General features: G+C 36.6%; 1 protein-coding gene across 1 annotated transcript; it reads right to left on the bottom strand.

Moving 5' to 3' along the window:
* Nucleotides 1-352: 352 nt before the first annotated feature.
* Nucleotides 353-16,031, bottom strand: LOC135139070 (attractin-like protein 1). Its single transcript, XM_064069161.1, has 6 exons — nucleotides 15,473-16,031; nucleotides 13,082-13,779; nucleotides 11,074-12,328; nucleotides 10,236-10,978; nucleotides 1,866-2,250; nucleotides 353-1,815 (listed from the first exon to the last, which is right to left on the bottom strand). Exons 1-6 carry the CDS (start codon nucleotides 15,703-15,705, stop codon nucleotides 1,356-1,358), a joined length of 3,774 nt encoding a protein of 1,257 aa, XP_063925231.1. The 5' UTR covers nucleotides 15,706-16,031; the 3' UTR covers nucleotides 353-1,355.
* Nucleotides 16,032-17,847: the final 1,816 nt, after the last annotated feature.

Raw genomic sequence — 17,847 nt, 5'->3', positions numbered from 1 at the left:
AGCAGATTGAAGGGTGTTTGCCTTTGCTAATGTTTGATGGCGCCATCTGATGTAGAGTAAAATAAACCTAATACGTTGGCTCACTGCAGTGAAAATGCGCGTTGACGAAAAATTTGTCCCACACCCCCTGGATTCCTTGTCCTAAAGCTCACTATTTAGGCGAAGTAAAATTTGTATTAGGTTGTCCAACTATAATATACTTAAACAATGGTTTCATCCATGGAGGAATCCTACACGAATTGAAAACTTCTTTGAAAGATAATGTAGGCAACCAAAAATTTCTTCCTACTATATAATTTAGTCAAAAATTCTAGTTTTCTGAATTGTGCGGGTTTAAAATGCAAACCAGTGCTATAACTAATGATATATTTACAATAGAAGTAATTGTACATAATAAGGTAGGTACATGGCAGTAAATAAATGGAAAAATATTACTAAAATATGTTCCTGTATGAACAATACATAAAATGAGAAAGTTATTTCCATTCTGCTTCAGTGAACGACTCTGATTTAAAAGTGGAAACTACACCAATAACTGTTCAGAGAAATGAAAGTAATGAGATCAGGACCGCATTAATATTAATGCAAGGACTAGGCGATCCGTTCAGTACAACTTAACGAGAAATGTCCTTAACCCATTACCAAAAAAGGAAAAAAAAAATGCATAAAAACAAATTAAGTTAAAAAAATATGAAACCACTTGAACGTTGCACGAAACAACCACGCTTCTGACGTTGCAACGTGCAAGACTCAATTTATAAGCTAACCTCTTCGTAATAGCAAGCGAAATTTATTAAAAAACATACAACAAAAATACGCAAAAATTTAACAGATCTACATGAAAAAATATCAATATAAAACAATAAATATCTTCAGTCTCTCATAAAATGTCTTAAAAAAGCTCACCACACAAAACTAGATTAAAAAATATACGACGGGGGGGAAAAACACTATTTAAAAAAGCATGTAGTTAGTAATATTGCTAAAATTGCTTCAAAATACTTAGAAGAATATTACAGGACTCTTCACATGAAACGTGCTGAGCTCTGGATACATCAATTAACTATTTCTCTGTTTAATATTATTTAAATTGTCATTTCATGCTTCCTATGTAAAAAATTCAATAAACTGGACAAACTTGGCCGACTTATCATGGAAATTATGTATCACAATTTTACATGAAGGTACTAAACTACGACCTAACGACGCCAGCCCTGCCTGCAGCCGGTCAACGATAAGTACGACTTGCGAGTAGCGCCACAGATTTGATCCGCGAATAGCGGCTGACCCGACCTCCCTGCTGCACCCCGTCCGCAGACAACCGCCAGCACCGACCTGAAATGATCTGAAAACAACTAAAGACAACTATCTGGATGCTGACTCTGCGATTTCCTCGACTTCCCCGTCTTCGTTTCAGTTTTGACTTGATCGATGCTCATCTTCCGGGGGTTACCCAGAGTGACTAAAGCGCTGGCGATGGCCAACCCCGCCGACTGCCCCTTCACCGTGTACGGCTCACAGCCCGTAGGCAACCTCACCAACAGACTTAAAACCGCCGCCTTGTTGCCGTAGCACGGCTCCAGCGCTATCGGACTCGGGGCGTCCCGCTTTTTCCGCTTCAAGTCGGCGATCATCGATATACCGTTATCAAACTCTAGCTTCTCCTTAACTTCTAACTCGACCAGCACCTGAGAAAACGGCCGAGACGCCATCTGTTCCATCTCCACGAACAGCCGCTGGCGTCTGCGGTACATGTCGTAGCGCTGCTTGATTTTCCACAAAATGGCGGCGAACAACAACAACAACAAGAAACACCTGCGAACAATACGTCAGTACGGACACCGAGGAAACCTACGCCAACTCACGAAGAAAAAGTAATGAAAAACTGCTGGAGATTCAGTTTCGGATACTGCGAGAACGAGATCTGTATCCACAGCGGCGGCTGGAAGTCGTAGACGTAGACGTAGAAAGTCGTTAGAGTCACGTTGTCTTCGACGCCGAAGTTATATTCAGACTTTGGAAATTTGGTCTTGAACGTTGTACAATTGAAGTCTTCATAGATGGGTTTCTCCTCTTTGTTATTTCGACTTCGTATCGTTATGTTCATCTTGGCAAGAACGGAGCACTGGATGGAAAAATCCGCGTCGATGTCGGCTTTTATGGGAGCGTTTCGGAAATTGATTTGGGTGAAATGGCGGTCTTCCTTCTTTGACAAGTTGAAAGTGAATTGGTAGTCGATGGTGAGGTCGTCTACAACAAAGACCGTTCTTTCTGATAAAACAAAGCTAAAAGTGCATTGCTTTGCAATATATTTTGACTAAATGATAGCTATAGCACTTCCAATGCTGCTAACATTTCGATAGTTGTTATAGTTTATAATAGTTATATCATTGATGAAAATGATAAAACGTGTGGCTCACAGCACGACTCCTTGAGGAACTCCAACTCACATTACACCAATGCAACGTGGAACAATACGTCCGTAATATTCGCCACAACTTGAAACCATTGCTTAAGTATATTATAGTTGGACAACCTATACGGAGAATCACTTTCCCGTGTAGAAAAGAATGAACATATGTTTTACATCTCACTCGCTTCACTGTGAAGTGGCGGTACCTTACGAAAGGAGGTAAAAATAGTCTGTAAGCACGTGATGTCGATAAGGTAGACTTTACATATATGCAATATATTTATATGTAGTGCATGCCTGTTTCATGTGTGTGGTAGCACGTATGTTTGCACAGAAACAAATAAAGGTTAAGGTAACAAAAATTTAATATTATTAACATCTTACGTATTTTTTTTATTAACAGTAGTCAAATCACTAAATACATATTATCTTTGAAACTAAAATGCATTTTATCACAAAATATTTACCACCATTTAAATATATACGATTTATTAGACATCAAGAAATAAATTTAAAATCGCAAAAATTAAATGTAGCAGACTTAGAACAGCCTTAAATGCGTCTTGTATGTACGTGCTTATCAGTATGTAGGCATTTGAACGCACGATTTGTCATTTTTCGATGTTTTAACTAAGCAAGTATGAGACCGATTTTTGCAAATGACATATCTTCTAAGAAAATAAGGGTGGGTGGGCGGGGCTAGTACTCGTCAAGATAAAACTGATTTTAGCAGATGACCCACTCTTTTAAGAAAATAAAGGGTGGGTGGGCGGGGTAGTACTGGTCAAGATGAGACTGATTTTGGCAGATGACTTATTCTTCTAAGAAAATAAAGGCTGGGTGGGTGGGCTAGTACTTGCTAAAAATAAAAAAACTTAAAAATCTAAAAATGACAAATTGAAAAATTGAAAAAAAAACAAATCTTATAAAATCGAATTTGAAATTCCAGTTTTAATTTTTTTTTTTAGTTTTTAGGTTTTTCAACTTTTAAATATTTCATTCGATAATTGGTTTGACAATTTTCCAGATTTAATTCCAATCTTTTGATGTTTCAAGTTTTAACTTTACAATTTTGGAATTTTTTGATTTTTAATTTTTCAAATTCTCAAGTTAAAATTTTTCCTTTTCACGATTTGTCATTTTTCGATTTTTTAACTAAGCAAGTATGAGACTGATTTTTGCAGATGACATATCTTCTAAGAAAATAAGGGTGAGTGGGCGGGGCTAGTACTTGTCAAGATAAAACTGATTTTGGCAGATGACCCACTCTTCTATGAAAATAAAGGGTGGGTGGGCGGGGTAGTACTTGTCAAGAGGAGACTGATTTTGGCAGATGACTTATTCTTCTAAGAAAATAAAGGCTGGGTGGGTGGGCTAGTACTTGCTAAAAATAAAAAAACTTAAAAATCTAAAAATGACAAATTGAAAAATTGAAAAAAAAACAAATCTTATAAAATCGAATTTGAAATTCCAGTTTTAATTTTTTTTTTTTTAGTTTTTAGGTTTTTCAACTTTTAAATATTTCATTCGATAATTGGTTTGACAATTTTCCAGATTTAATTCCAATCTTTTGATGTTTCAAGTTTTAACTTTTCAATTTTGGAATTTTTTGATTTTTAAGTTTTCAAGTTCTCAAGTTAAAATTTTTCCTTTTCACGATTTGTCATTTTTCGATTTTTTAACTAAGCAAGTATGAGACTGATTTTTGCAGATGACATATCTTCTAAGAAAATAAGGGTGGGTGGGCGGGGCTAGTGTTTGTCAAGATAAAACTGGTTTTGGCAGATGACCCACTCTTCTAAGAAAATAAAGGGTGGGTGGGCGGGGTAGTACTGGTCAAGATGAGACTGATTTTGGCAGATGACTTATTCTTCTAAGAAAATAAAGGCTGGGTGGGTGGGCTAGTACTTGCTAAAAATAAAAAAACTTAAAAATCTAAAAATGACAAATTGAAAAATTGAAAAAAAAAACAAATCTTATAAAATCGAATTCGAAATTCCAGTTTTAATTTTTTTTTTTAGTTTTTAGATTTTTCAAATTTTAAATATTTCATTTGATAATTTGTTTGACAATTTTCCAGATTTAATTCCAATCTTTTGATGTTTCAACTTTTAACTTTACAATTTTGGAATTTTTTCATTTTTAATTTTTGAAGTTGTCAAGTTAAAATTTTTCCTTTTCACGATTTGTCATTTTTCGATTTTTTAACTAAGCAAGTATGAGACCGATTTTTGCAAATGACATATCTTCTAAGAAAATAAGGGTGGGTGGGCGGGGCTAGTACTTGTCAAGATATAACTGATTTTGGCAGATGACCCACTCTTCTAAGAAAATAAAGGGTGGGTGGGCGGGGTAGTACTGGTCAAGATGAGACTGATTTTGGCAGATGACTTATTCTTCTAAGAAAATAAAGGCTGGGTGGGTGGGCTAGTACTTGCTAAAAATAAAAAAACTTAAAAATCTAAAAATGACAAATTGAAAAATTGAAAAAAAAACAAATCTTATAAAATCGAATTTGAAATTCCAGTTTTAATTTTTTTTTTTAGTTTTTAGGTTTTTCAACTTTTAAATATTTCATTCGATAATTGGTTTGACAATTTTCCAGATTTAATTCCAATCTTTTGATGTTTCAAGTTTTAACTTTACAATTTTGGAATTTTTTGATTTTTAATTTTTCAAATTCTCAAGTTAAAATTTTTCCTTTTCACGATTTGTCATTTTTCGATTTTTTACTAAGCAAGTATGAGACCGATTTTTGCAAATGACATATCCTCTAAGAAAATAAGGGTGGGTGGGCGAGGCTAGTATTTGTTAAAATAAGACGGATTTTGGCAGATGACCAACTCTTCTAAGAAAATAATGGGTGGGTGGGCGGGGTAGTACTTGTCAAGATGAGACTGATTTTGGCAGATGACTTATTCTTCTAAGAAAATAAAGGCTGGATGGGTGGGGCTAGTACTTGTTAAACATAAAAAAAAAATTAAAAATCTAAAAATGACAAATTGAAAAAAACAAATCTTATAAAATCAAATTCAAAATTCCAGTTTTAATTTTTTTTTTAATTTCTAGATTTTTCAACTTTTAAAAATTTCATTTGATAATTTGTTTGACAATTTTCCTGTTTTTAATTCCAATCTTTTGATGTTTCCAGTTTTAACTTTACAATTTTAGCATTTTTTGATTTATAATTTTTCAAGTTCTCAAGTAAAAATTTTTCCTTTTCACGATTTGTCATTTTTCGATGTTTTAACTAAGCAAGTATGAGACTGATTTTTCCATATGACTTATTCTTCGAAGAAAATAAAGGCTGGATGGGTGGGGCTAGTACTTGCTAAAAATAAAAAAACTTAAAAATCTAAAAATGACAAATTGAAAAAAAAACAAATCTTATAAAATCGAATTCGAAATTCCAGTTTTAATTTTTTTTTTTAGTTTTTAGATTTTTCAACTTTTAAATATTTCATTTGATAATTTGTTTGAGAATTTTCTAGTTTTTAATTCCAATTTTTTGATGTTTCAAGTTTTAACTTTACAATTTTGGAATTTTTTGATTTTTAATTTTTCAAATTCTCAAGTTAAAATTTTTCCTTTTCACGATTTGTCATTTTTCGATTTTTTAACTAAGCAAGTATGAGACTGATTTTTGCAGATGACATATCTTCTAAGAAAATAAGGGTGAGTGGGCGGGGCTAGTACTTGTCAAGATAAAACTGATTTTGGCAGATGACCCATTCTTCTAAGAAAATAAAGGGTGGGTGGGCGGGGTAGTACTTGTCAAGATGAGACTGATTTTGGCAGATGACTTATTTTTCTAAGAAAATAAAGGCTGGATGAGTGGGGCTAGTACCTGCTAAAAATAAAAAAACTTAAAAATCTAAAAATGACAAATTAAAAAAAAACAAAACTTATAAAATCGAATTCGAAATTCCAGTTTTATTTTTTTTTTAGTTTTTAGATTTTTCAACTTTTAAATATTTCATTTGCTAATTTGTTTGACAATTTTCCAGATTTAATTCCAATCTTTTGATGTTTCAAGTTTTAACTTTACAATTTTGGAATGAATTTTTGATTTTTAATTTTGTCAAGTTCTCAAGTTAAAATTTTTCCTTTTCACGATTTGTCATTTTTCGATTTTTTAACTAAGCAAGTATGAGACTGATTTTTGCAAATGACATATCTTTTAAGAAAATAAGGGTGGGTGACACAGTAAATTCTCGAAATCGAAAATTTAAAACATTGAAAAATTCAAATATGGGAAAATTGTAAAATCGAGAAATCGAAACATAAAAAATCAAAAAAATAAAAATTGGAAAGTCAAAAATTTTAAAATCCAGAAATTGAACAATCGGTTAATTCAAAAATCGAAACATCGAACAATTGGAAAATCGAAAAATAAAAAACAATTGGACAATCGAAAATTTAAATATTCCGAAAATTGAAAAATTGAAATATAGAAGAACTGAAAACTCAAAAAATGGAAAAACTGAAAAATCACAAAATTGAACGAAATATCCAAAAATTAGGAAATTAAAAAATTGAGAAACAGAAAAGTCAAAAAAGCAGAGTCGAAAAATCGCAAATTTAAAAAATCGAAAAATTGAAAAATCAAAAACCTGAATAATCGAAAAATTAAAGAATTGAAGAACTGAAAAATCGAGAAACCGAAAAATCTAGAAATTTAAAAATTAAAATATGGAAAAGTTGAAAAATTGAGAAATTGAAATACAAAACAATCGAAAAGTTGAAAAATTTAATGCATAAAAAACGAAAAACTGATAATCCGAAAATAAAAGATCGAAAAATCTAGAGGTTGAAAAATTAAAGAATCGAAGTATTTAAAAATATCAAAACTGAAAGAAATATCCAAAAATTGAGAAATCGAAAAACCAATAAAGCGAAGTCGAAAAATTGAAGAATTGAAGAACTGAAAAATCGAAACTTTGAGAAGTGGGAAAATCAAAAATAGATTAATTGAGAAATCAGAAAACTGAAATTTTAACGTCAAAATTTTTTCATTGAAAAATTTAAATACTGAAGAACTGAGAAGTCAAAAAATCGAGAAATCGAAAAATCTAAGATTTAAAACATTGAACAATTAAAATATTGCAAAATTGAAGAATCGAGAAATCCAATTCAATTTAAAAAATTGAAAAATTGAAAAATCGGAACATTAAAAAATTGGAAAATCCAGAAATTGAGAAGCTCAAAAGAAAAAAATCGAGAAACCGAGAAATCCAAAAATCGAAACATCAAAAAATTGAAAAACTGAGACATCGAGAAATCGAAAAATCGAAGGATCGAGAAATTGAGGAGTCGTAAGTCGAAAAGGAAAGTTAAAAATTGAAAAATTGATAAATTGAGAGACTGAACAAACAACGAAACATCTGAATTCGATAAATTGAGAAATGTAAAAATTCAATAATCGGAAAATTTTAAAAAAGAAAAACTGGAAAATCGAAAATTAAAATGAAAAAATTTGAAAAATTGAAATATTAAAACATCGAAAAAAAATCGAAGTATAAAACAGTCGAAGAATTGAAAAATCTAAAGTTTAACAATAAATTGAAAATCCAAAAAGCAAAAATCGGGAAATGGAAAATTTGAAGAATGGAAGAATTGGAAAAGCCCAAAATTGAAATATTAAAAAATCGAGACATTTAAAGTTGAAAAATCGAGAAATCGAAAAGCCGAAAAGGCTCAATAGCGTATTTATAAATCACAAGATCAGGACTATGCTATTTTTTTAAATTTAAATAACATTATAAATTGGAAAATGTTCATTTTTTTCCAAAAATCTTGACGTCCAAGGTGAAAACTCAACACGGATGCATAAACCGTAAACGTAATATAGTATTGTAAAATTTGGAGATTGCGTCATTTCATTGTTGGTGACAAATTTTGGTGAGTGTTTTACCATTTGATAATACAATTTGAAATGTAAATTTTGTCATTCGGAAACATTATGTATTAAATCGTTAAGATGTTCAAGAAATGTGTTCACTTATTCGTTGTAAAGTCCAATGGTCGAAACGGGTTAGTTCTTCGTAGTGGATGTGTATCAGATCAACTCTAACGAATGTCGACTTATAAATAAATCGCTTAAAGCCGATATTGGCCTGAGTGTGGTTTGGTCTGTAGATCAAACAAGTTCTCAGGCGACGAAAAATTGCATGTGGAGGGAGACTTCGGATTACAAATCGTGCCAAGAAAGTAATAAATTTATATCGGTCTAAAATATTTGGGAGAAATGGATTTTCATTCAGATGGATTAAAATTATCATAATCACTATTGATATTAATTAACACAAAATGGCGCGCAAGTTATCAGTTAATTTCGTTAATAAATTCATAGAAACCTATATGGGATTTTTTCATGCCTTAGAAAATTAAAAAGTAAAAAATACAATAACAAAAATTTTAAAATGCGATTTACGAAAAATTAGTTGACCTGTGCAGAGGAAAATTTTGGAAACGCTGACAAGTATTACATCTTAAAAAAATTAACACTTGAAGAAGTGCTTTCGGAGAAGTATTTTTGATGCTGGCGTGAACAAAATACTCTGTATCTGTGTCAGTGTGCAGTGCGCAAAGAGTTAACTGTGCAGATCTAGCCGAAAATTCGAAAACCAGATCGCTGTGTGTAGGGCTAGCATAACGGAAGTAATAAATCATCCCATCGGTTAAAGAACGTTGGGTCGGTGCACTGATGTCGGTGTTATATCCCGAGAGGGGCCCAGTACAGAGTACACCCAATAAAATGGAATAGACAAAATAAAGCTTCAAACATGATTACTTTTATACTAAAATTCTAAAGTTTATAAACTGCATATTTTATTTATTTACTTATTTATCTTGTTTTCGAAATATAGTAAACATTTCAAACAATGTCTGTAACTTATTTTAATGTAAATTATATTCATGTGGTTGACAAATCAGATGTAATATTAGTGTGATTTTGACCTTATTCTAGATTTTATTACAGCAGAATGGCGCATCCTTTTTAAATTTTAAAAGTTGCGGAAACTAATTCAACTAGAAACAATTAGTTATCTCGTATTTTTGGAACAAAATCTACCAAAACGTCGGATTTCATCAATTGTTTTTCATAGAAACAAACAGTCTTCAAAGCAACCTTTAACAACCCGATATTACAAACATGCGTTTTTTTTCTGTCTTGTAATTATTTGTAATGTCAACGCCGAAAGTTTATGTCATTCTATTATTTACTTTGAATATATATTTTCATTTTGTGTTAATATTTTCAAAATTTTACTAAATCTCGTAAAACTAAACAATTATACCAGTTTAAAAACCCTTGGAAAGTTTCTGTCAGTCTTCAGATATAGTCAAATAAAAATAGGCGTCAAATTCATTTAAATACAATTCTTTCGTATCATGTTACAACGCGTTGCTTCGTATTTTTTATGTCAAGTATATTTTCATATTTTGTACATATATGTCTATATACATTACTCCTTACGGAACAATGTTAATTATGGATTTATGGATAACTCCTCGTATAAGAGCAGAGTGAAGGGTGTTTGCCTTTGCTAATGTTTGATGGCGCCATCTGAAGTAGAGTAAAATAAACCTAATACGTTCGCTCACTGTAGTGAAAATGCGCGTTGACGAAAAATTTGCCCCACGCCCCCTGGATTTCTTGTCCTAAAGCTCACTATTTAGGCGAAGTAAAATTTGTATTAGGTTGTCCAACTATAACATATTTAAACAATGTTGAAACTAATGGGTGACTGTTTTTTTGTGAAATACGAGTTCTATTACCGACTTCTCCTCTCCATCCGACCGAATAGTGCATACTTACAATAGCACGACTCCTTGTTGATCGGATCCGAGTTGTAGTGGTTCGTCGCGTCGCACTTCTCGCAGTGGTCCCCGATCAGCCCCTTCGTCGTGCAGTAGCACTTGCCCGTCTCCGGGTGGCAGTGCGTCGCTTGCCCGTTGCATTCGCACGGCTGGCACTTGCCCCCGTTGACCGGGTTGCCCCAGTACCCCTTGACGCAGTGCTCGCACTGGTTGCCCGTCGTCAGGTTCCTGCACGGCAGGCACGTGCTCGTGTTGGCGACGCAGCTCGCGTGCCCGTTGCACTGGCACAGGGGACACGTGGTGAAGTGCCACCTGTCCGACGGGCACGTGCTCGACGGCAGCGAGTGCGTGTGGAGGGTGGGACCCGCGTACCCTCCGGGCATGCACTCGCCGAGGCCCGTCTTGGAACCGTCGTCGCACCAGCCGCAAGCCGGGTCGTCGCGGCACTTGGCGCACGTCGAGTAGAAGCTGCACTGGGAGTTCTCGCCGCTGTCGCGACTCCGGCACTTGCTGCCGACCGTCGTCCACTCGCGGCATTGACCGTAGGGGAAGCTCGCCGTGTACGCGTTCTTGTCGACGCAGCGGCCCTCGTTCTGGCACCAAATGCACTCCTCCTGGGTACAGTTGAGACACGACGAGTATTCGGAACAGACTTTTTGACACTGGATTGGCTCCGCGGCGGTCGCGGTGGTGTTGGAAGGCAAGGGGTGGGTGACGCACTTGGCGTGCTCGAAGCGCCACCTACAATAACAATAACAACGCACTTTTACAACTCCATCTGTTCGGTAAACACAGTATAGAGACCGGGGTGTTTGCTGAAAGTTCGGCCAACTTACCTGCAGAAGGGTTGTGAAGTGCAAGCGGAACAAGTGTGGAGCTGTTTACATATCGGGGTTGGATCCAGGGGACAGTGTTCCAACTTCGAGATGTTGCTCTCTGAACTGTTCCTGCACTTCTTGTTATGCATGCACGCGCTGCCGCACCAAACACACTCACTAGTCGTTTGAACGCAACTCAAACAATCCTCCAACTTCTCGCATCTGCCCTCGTTCTGGATCACGCTTTGGGTGATCATCGTGCGGTTGAGTTCGGGGCAGCGGATGATGAGGCCGTCAGCCTGCGACGTCAAGTTCTTAGGTGGAATGTTTTGGATCGCGGTGCAGAAGTTGCTTCTCATATCCCAGACGCACTTCACCCCCGGTTTTTTGCTCAAGCAATCGTTGGAGGTGATGTACGAAGTGCAACTCCCGGGGGTGTATTTCAGCATGTCGGACAGCATCTGCCCGTCGAAACCGCCGTAAATGTACAAGGACCCCTCGAAAGTGACCGCCGAGTGGCCGAACCTCGCCAAATCCGCGTGAATGTCCTTTGGCACCTGGAGCACCTGCCAAGTGTCGCACGTCACGTCGTACGCCAGGAACTCCGAACTGTAACACTTGGCTCCGTAACTGTGCAAAGTGTCATTGTGGGTGTTGCCGCCGAAGACCAGCATCAACCCCCCCGAGATGAAGGTCGCCGTATGCAAGAAACGCGCCGAAGGGGCGTCCTTCAACAAAATCCATACCCTGCTATTTGGATCATAAGAATACAGACTTTTGCTCAAAACTTGAGCGGATTCGTTCTCCGACACCACTCCCCCATACACGTATATCTTCCCGGTGAGGGAGTCCCACGAGGCCGTGTGACCGTACCCCCCCTTAACCGGATACCCCCTAGTGGTGACTATATGCCACTCGCGAGTACCGAAATAGTACTCCTGCACCGTATTCAAGTACCCCAAGTGAGGAGAGTGACCGAACAGGACGATCATCCTGTCGGCTTTCCGGTTAGTGGGATTTTCGATGACCGTAGCCGTATGACCGGCAGATTTTAACGGACCGCACATCAGGACGCTCGAATTACACGCCACTGCTTTCACTGTTATGTTTTCCCACGTTTTGGCATTGATATCGAAGGCCCAAACTTCAGAAGTGGGACCGCGGTTACCCAACACACCTCCATAGAGGAAAATTTTATCACCGTAGATTACTGTGGAGTGGCCGTAGCGGTGAGATGGACCCTCCGAGATGTGGGGCGTCTCCCACACGTTCCCTACACAACAACACAACAATAAGTACCCAAACGGACAAAAATAATGTCCCGAAGCGTTCAAGAAAGGCGGTGTTGTTTAAACTTTCTGGCTGCAATTAATTATTGCACTAATTACTTCAATATTCCTAATAAGTTTTTTAATAAAAAATAATAATATTGTTACGAAAATAAACCCATACGCCTGGCTGCAATTAAGTTTTGTAATAAAAAATATCACGTTTATTATTATTGCTCGCATATCAAAGTTGAGTGAAAAAATTAAAACGTGCTGGATAAACAGAATATTGTTATGAAAAAAACCCATACGGTGCCCCGGTACGACGCCTATGGGTTTTCTAGTATGTGCGGGGATGTTAGGTGACTCATCGTCGGTGACGGCGGTCGGACAGCGTTCGCTAAAGAAAAGCCTGGAAGCGGAAGTCGCGATGGGTGCTCCAGAACAAACCTAGAAACGGTGACGGCGACCTTTCGAGAAGGATCGCGAGCTGTTTAAATAAATTGTTGAGTTTTACCCACGCCGATTTTAAATCACCGATCATCGTAACAATATCAAACGTTAATTTATTGCACTAAGTAACCTTTTATTAACTACAATTTTTTGTTCGACATTTTCAGTCCTGAAGTTACTAAAAGAACCCCAGCCTTTCTCAATCAGTTCGGGTACTTTCGGTAGTCCGCCGGCAGCGACTACCATTTTAGCTCGTCACTGTACACCTCAAACTTTCCTCGAAGTTTCGAGCCCGACCCACTTACCATTAAAATCGTATACATAAACCATGAACCTCCTAATGTAGCTCTCCCCGGCGATTAAATACATCGAGTCCCTCCAGACCGCCGCCCCGTGCGACGCCGACCCCGGCGGCACGAAGCTCTCCACTTTCACCGTCTCCCAGTACCCGCTCGGGGCGTACTGGCTGCAATCGTCCCCCTTGTACTCGCTCTCGCACCGGCACCCGAACTCCGGCTCGCAGTGCCCCCTGCCCTTGTGGTTGCCGCAGTTATCGGGGCACTCCTGCAGGTGGCACGCCGCCCCCGTCCAGCCGCCGTAGCAAGTGCACACTTCGTCGATGCAGATGCCGTTGCCGCTGCAGTCCACCCCCGACACCTTCGAGGGGCAGGCGTTCAAGCGGTAGGTCATGTTAAAGCCCGACATGTTGAAGGCGTCGTCGCTGAAGAAGTGCACCAAGGCGGAGCCGGAGTACGCCACGATCTCGGGGATGCGCCGGATGCTGTAGTCGCTCTTGTACATGAGGCCGCTGAAGACGGCCAAAAGAGGCGAGTCCACGCTGTCGCCGTCGAAGATGTACAAGTGGTCCCAGCCGCATTCCGTCGCGAACTCCTCGAGGTGGAGGGTGATGGAGGTGTTGGGGGCGTCGATCAACCAGCTGCATTTGACGCTGAGGGAGTAGTTACCCAAGCCGTCGTGGATGGTGCCGGTTGAGGTGCCGAGGCTGGAAAAATGAACGGCGACGTAATGAAAATTAGTTTATTAATCATTAAATATTGACGATATTTCCAATTTGTTTACACGTACGTTTTACAAACACAATAATAAAATTTAGTAAACGGATTAACAATTTGTTACAAAATTTAACTTTTTAAAATGTTCCTATCGCCTTAGTAGTATTTGCTTGGGTTCATTGAACGGTTTCGGTCTTGCAAGAAAGGTATTAAACACATTCAGGAAAGTTTTTGTAGACTTTGTTTAGATAAGCAATTAGCGGTACGACAGATACCACATTCAAAAATTTACATCTGTACTTTCATTCTTGAATCTTTATGGGGTCACCGGAATTTTTCGACTTCAAGTGTGAAGATTTCTATGCTAATTATGCTTTGTCATGTCATATAAGTATGATAAACTTCAAAAATTGGTAGTCAAACTTATTTTTTAGTTGAAAATAGCGGTATACTGGTAAATGTTGTTCAGTAGTTTCGGAGGTTATTGTCGCAGTTAAAAAATCACGACTAGCAAACAATGAGATTATTTTATTACATTTGAAGAGTACAAAATTATTATATGAAACCATTAACAATGCTTCTTTGTAAATAACTGGAAGAATTCAGAGAAAAAATTGTACATCGTATTCTTAGAATTTTTATCGCTTTTAACAGTATTATGAAAGGTTTCACCTTTATCTCAAAGTCGATAGTAGTTATCTCACTTAAAAGAAAAGCTGTCGACAAATATTTATTTCCATTACTGAATAGCGTAGATAAAACACAGTATTAGTTATGACGTAAATACGCAGAAAAACAAAAAACCAAATAAAAAACTACAATGCAAAATCTAGGGTGGAACACGTGGCAAGATTTTGAGTTTTGTATAAGAATTAATTACTTAGCAAAAATTTGAGATGACGTCATCAAATTGTTGGCGGGGATGATGAGACAAAATTTGCAATTGTGGCGGTAAAAAATACTCTCACAAAGTATTGCAGGTGTAATAAAGCGAAAAACAATGCAAGTAATTCACTGACTAATTTAATTAAACTCTCGACTTTCTCCCAGGTATTTCACTCGGAAAAAATCCAAGCCGGTCCTGCTCTTGCACCAGTATAACCTTGCACAAGATCAGATTGCATCTGCTTTGTCCATGCTCAAATGCATGACGGTGAAAGTTTTAATTCCAGCAACTCTTACCCAATTTAATTAAAACGAAAATAGCGATAAGTAGTTAAAAATAGCTACATAAACTATATAAAACGGCAAGTGTTCAGCAATGCCATTGAATTTAAAATGCGCACATAATTTTCCCCAAGGTCTATGTAAATAATCAAATAAAACTCTGCACTCCAGGATTACAAACAACATTTTGTGGACTTTTTTCAAACCCTAGCAAGTTTATTTGTTGAAAAAAAACTAGTCGCAGCTGGTAATTTCTGCAAGCAATCGCGTCACAACCAACATTTTCTGCATTTTAAATGGAACAAACAAACAATCTGTGCTGATAAGATAAATCTACTATCGAGTCTCACTTACAGTAAGTTAGTAAAGTGACCACTTAAAATTTAAACCCAATCATTAACTAACTATGCACACTCTAAATGATCATTGTGGAGATGTTATCATCACATTGTTGATAAGCTACACAATGTGTGTATGATGTTCCGAACCCAGTTCTTACGTTCCTACTTTTCTTACCGCACTTTCCCTCCGCAGAACTGACATTGGGGCCCCTGCCATCCGTCGTAACACACGCAAGTATCATTTTTGCACACCCCATTGCCATTACAACTTGGGTCGACACATTTAGCTCGAGCCATCGAGCACACACTCAATACCAGAACTGCACAACACACAACCTGCCAGAGATAACATTTTCGCCGATACTTCGACTTGAACAAGAACAAAAACATTTGCAAAATCTCTAACATTTTCTTATTACCACCATTATCCACTACTTTACAGTTGCATTACGTCGACGTCAAAACAAAACGGTAAATTTTAATGGAACTCGGTTTTGACTGTTGCTGGCGATTCGGTGTGCTTGACGTCAGTGGGATGTTGAGAATTCCTTCGTTTCACTGTTTATTTTGATTACATGAAGACTGGGTGCTCGACGAACTTTATTTTCCATATTTCTTGACGTTTTCTACATAACAGATGAAATGTCACTGGCGGCAGCGCAGCCAACTTAAAGAGAAAGAAGCGAAGAGTGGAAGTCACTAGCAGGTCACTAGATTCGGCTTGACGAGGAGACAGGGGCGTACTGGCCACAGGTGTCACAAAGGGGAACGGCAAAGTGACTGATTTTACGCAAACTTGACTATCCCCTCGCAAGTGATAAGTGCTTGCTAAGTGATCAACGACCACTGTTGCCAAGTCGCCGGCTGGTGACCGAATTTTACTTTCAAGAAAGTTTCATCGAATTTAATTATGGTTTTATCTATTTTTATTTCAAAAGGTCGAAATCAGTAAAGCAACTATTATTAGTACTTAATCAGAGCAATATAAACGGTAATAATAAGTATATATAATAAGGTAATTTATTTCAGTTGAAATGATATCTGCTATCTCTAGTGGAAAGTCGATATCATAAATAAGTCCACACATTTTGACAATCTGCTAGATTGGTTGTAGTCAAATTTTATAGATATTTTAGTAATATTGTGTAAACAATTTGCACGGTAAATGCTACTTAGATTTTGTAAAACAATATACTCCTGCATTTCCGGTTTAAGGGACTCGCTAGACGAGGTATAATATTTTTTTGGTTTTTTGTACGAAAAAATGATATTAATATAGATGTATCATACATCAAACTGCAGCTTTTTTCATATTCTAGAGCCCAGAGACCAGTTCAATCAACTAAAAAAATATGGCTGAGAAATATCGTAAAAAAGGCACCATTGTATGTTTTCTTTTCAAGTTTTTTGAGTCATAACCATCATAGAATCGCTTGAAAATTCGCACATGGATAAAACATCACTTTTTACAGGGCGCAGAGTCATTAAATGTTTGTTAGTGGTACAATTTGTTTAAATAATAATGTGTTCATTAAAATCAAAATATACCACAAATTAATGCAAAATACGTCGAATAATTTTAACAGGAATATCAGACGAAAATTAATGATCTATTGGTTAGCAGAGGTTTTAACAAAAACTAACAATTATTGAAAAAAATGGGTATCAATTCGACAGAATTTGAGCAGTTAGTTCAGTACTTTGCCGATAGGAGCGCCACTAAAATTTACGGAAGCGACTTTCCAGGTAAAACCCTTATCGCCTGCTTTACCATAAGCTAATTGTTAGAGTTCTCGGCTGATTTTTCTAATTTATGGCAAGGAACTCAGTTTTATAACAAGCCGCCAGGACCGGCCGTAGTAATCTATTGTTAAGGAAATTAACTTTTACGCAATGAGGTACTATCACAAAACCGAATTAAAACTGGGGAACTATAATATTTTTACTCCACTCAGGATCCTGAATTCAATACACATGATTACTAAAAATTCATTGTAATATTATTATTAATATATATTTTGCTTTCTTAATTAATAAAACTAATAAACATATTTATAATAATAATAAAAAATATATAAAATACAGCTTTTGTTTAACACGTATAAGTAGCTAAGTGTATCTACTACTTATCCCAGAAAGGAGGTGTTTTAAAAAAGCCCTACGCCCAGTAACTTCTCCCTTCATTGTTTACTCAAAAAAAGTGCTCGTATATGTTTCCATTTGTCGAGAGATCATTTTCAAAATATATTTATAATAAAAATATGCAAGTCTTGGTGATGAAAAATGTACTCCTAACAAATTATTAAAGTACATAAAAAAATAGAAACAAATTTTATTTATTTAAAAAAAATCTCTCGCAAATGCAGGTTCCTCTTTCTTCTTGAATCAATTATTTCGGGCAATAAAGCGCCAAAGCAAAATCTGCGAAGTTTATCTGCCATCTATTTACATATATTTCTTCGTCTATATAAATTTTTTCTATATTTATTCCTTTGAGTGTCCATACAACAAAATAAACTTGTGAAATACCCGTAACAAGCATTTGTCCCT

Source organism: Zophobas morio, unplaced genomic scaffold (genome assembly GCF_036711695.1).
Source record: "Zophobas morio isolate AGI-343-1 ecotype UQ-CSIRO unplaced genomic scaffold, CSIRO_AGI_Zmor_V1 ptg000004l, whole genome shotgun sequence".
Lineage (NCBI taxonomy): Eukaryota > Metazoa > Arthropoda > Insecta > Coleoptera > Tenebrionidae > Zophobas > Zophobas morio.
The sequence above is the reverse complement of the archived record's forward strand: the minus strand, read 5'-3'. Positions and strand labels throughout refer to the sequence as shown.

What these genes read in the sequence shown, in the direction of transcription:
- LOC135139070 (XM_064069161.1), bottom strand. Translation starts at nt 15,705, where the DNA reads ATGTTAGAGATTTTGCAAATGTTTTTGTTCTTGTTCAAGTCGAAGTAT. An exon ending in TTCTGCGGAGGGAAAGTGCG is followed by an intron (nt 13,780 to 15,472) that starts GTAAGAAAAGTA and finishes TCATTTTTCCAG; the next exon opens with CCTCGGCACCTCAACCGGCA. An exon ending in ACTTCACAACCCTTCTGCAG is followed by an intron (nt 10,979 to 11,073) that starts GTAAGTTGGCCG and finishes TTGTTATTGTAG; the next exon opens with GTGGCGCTTCGAGCACGCCA.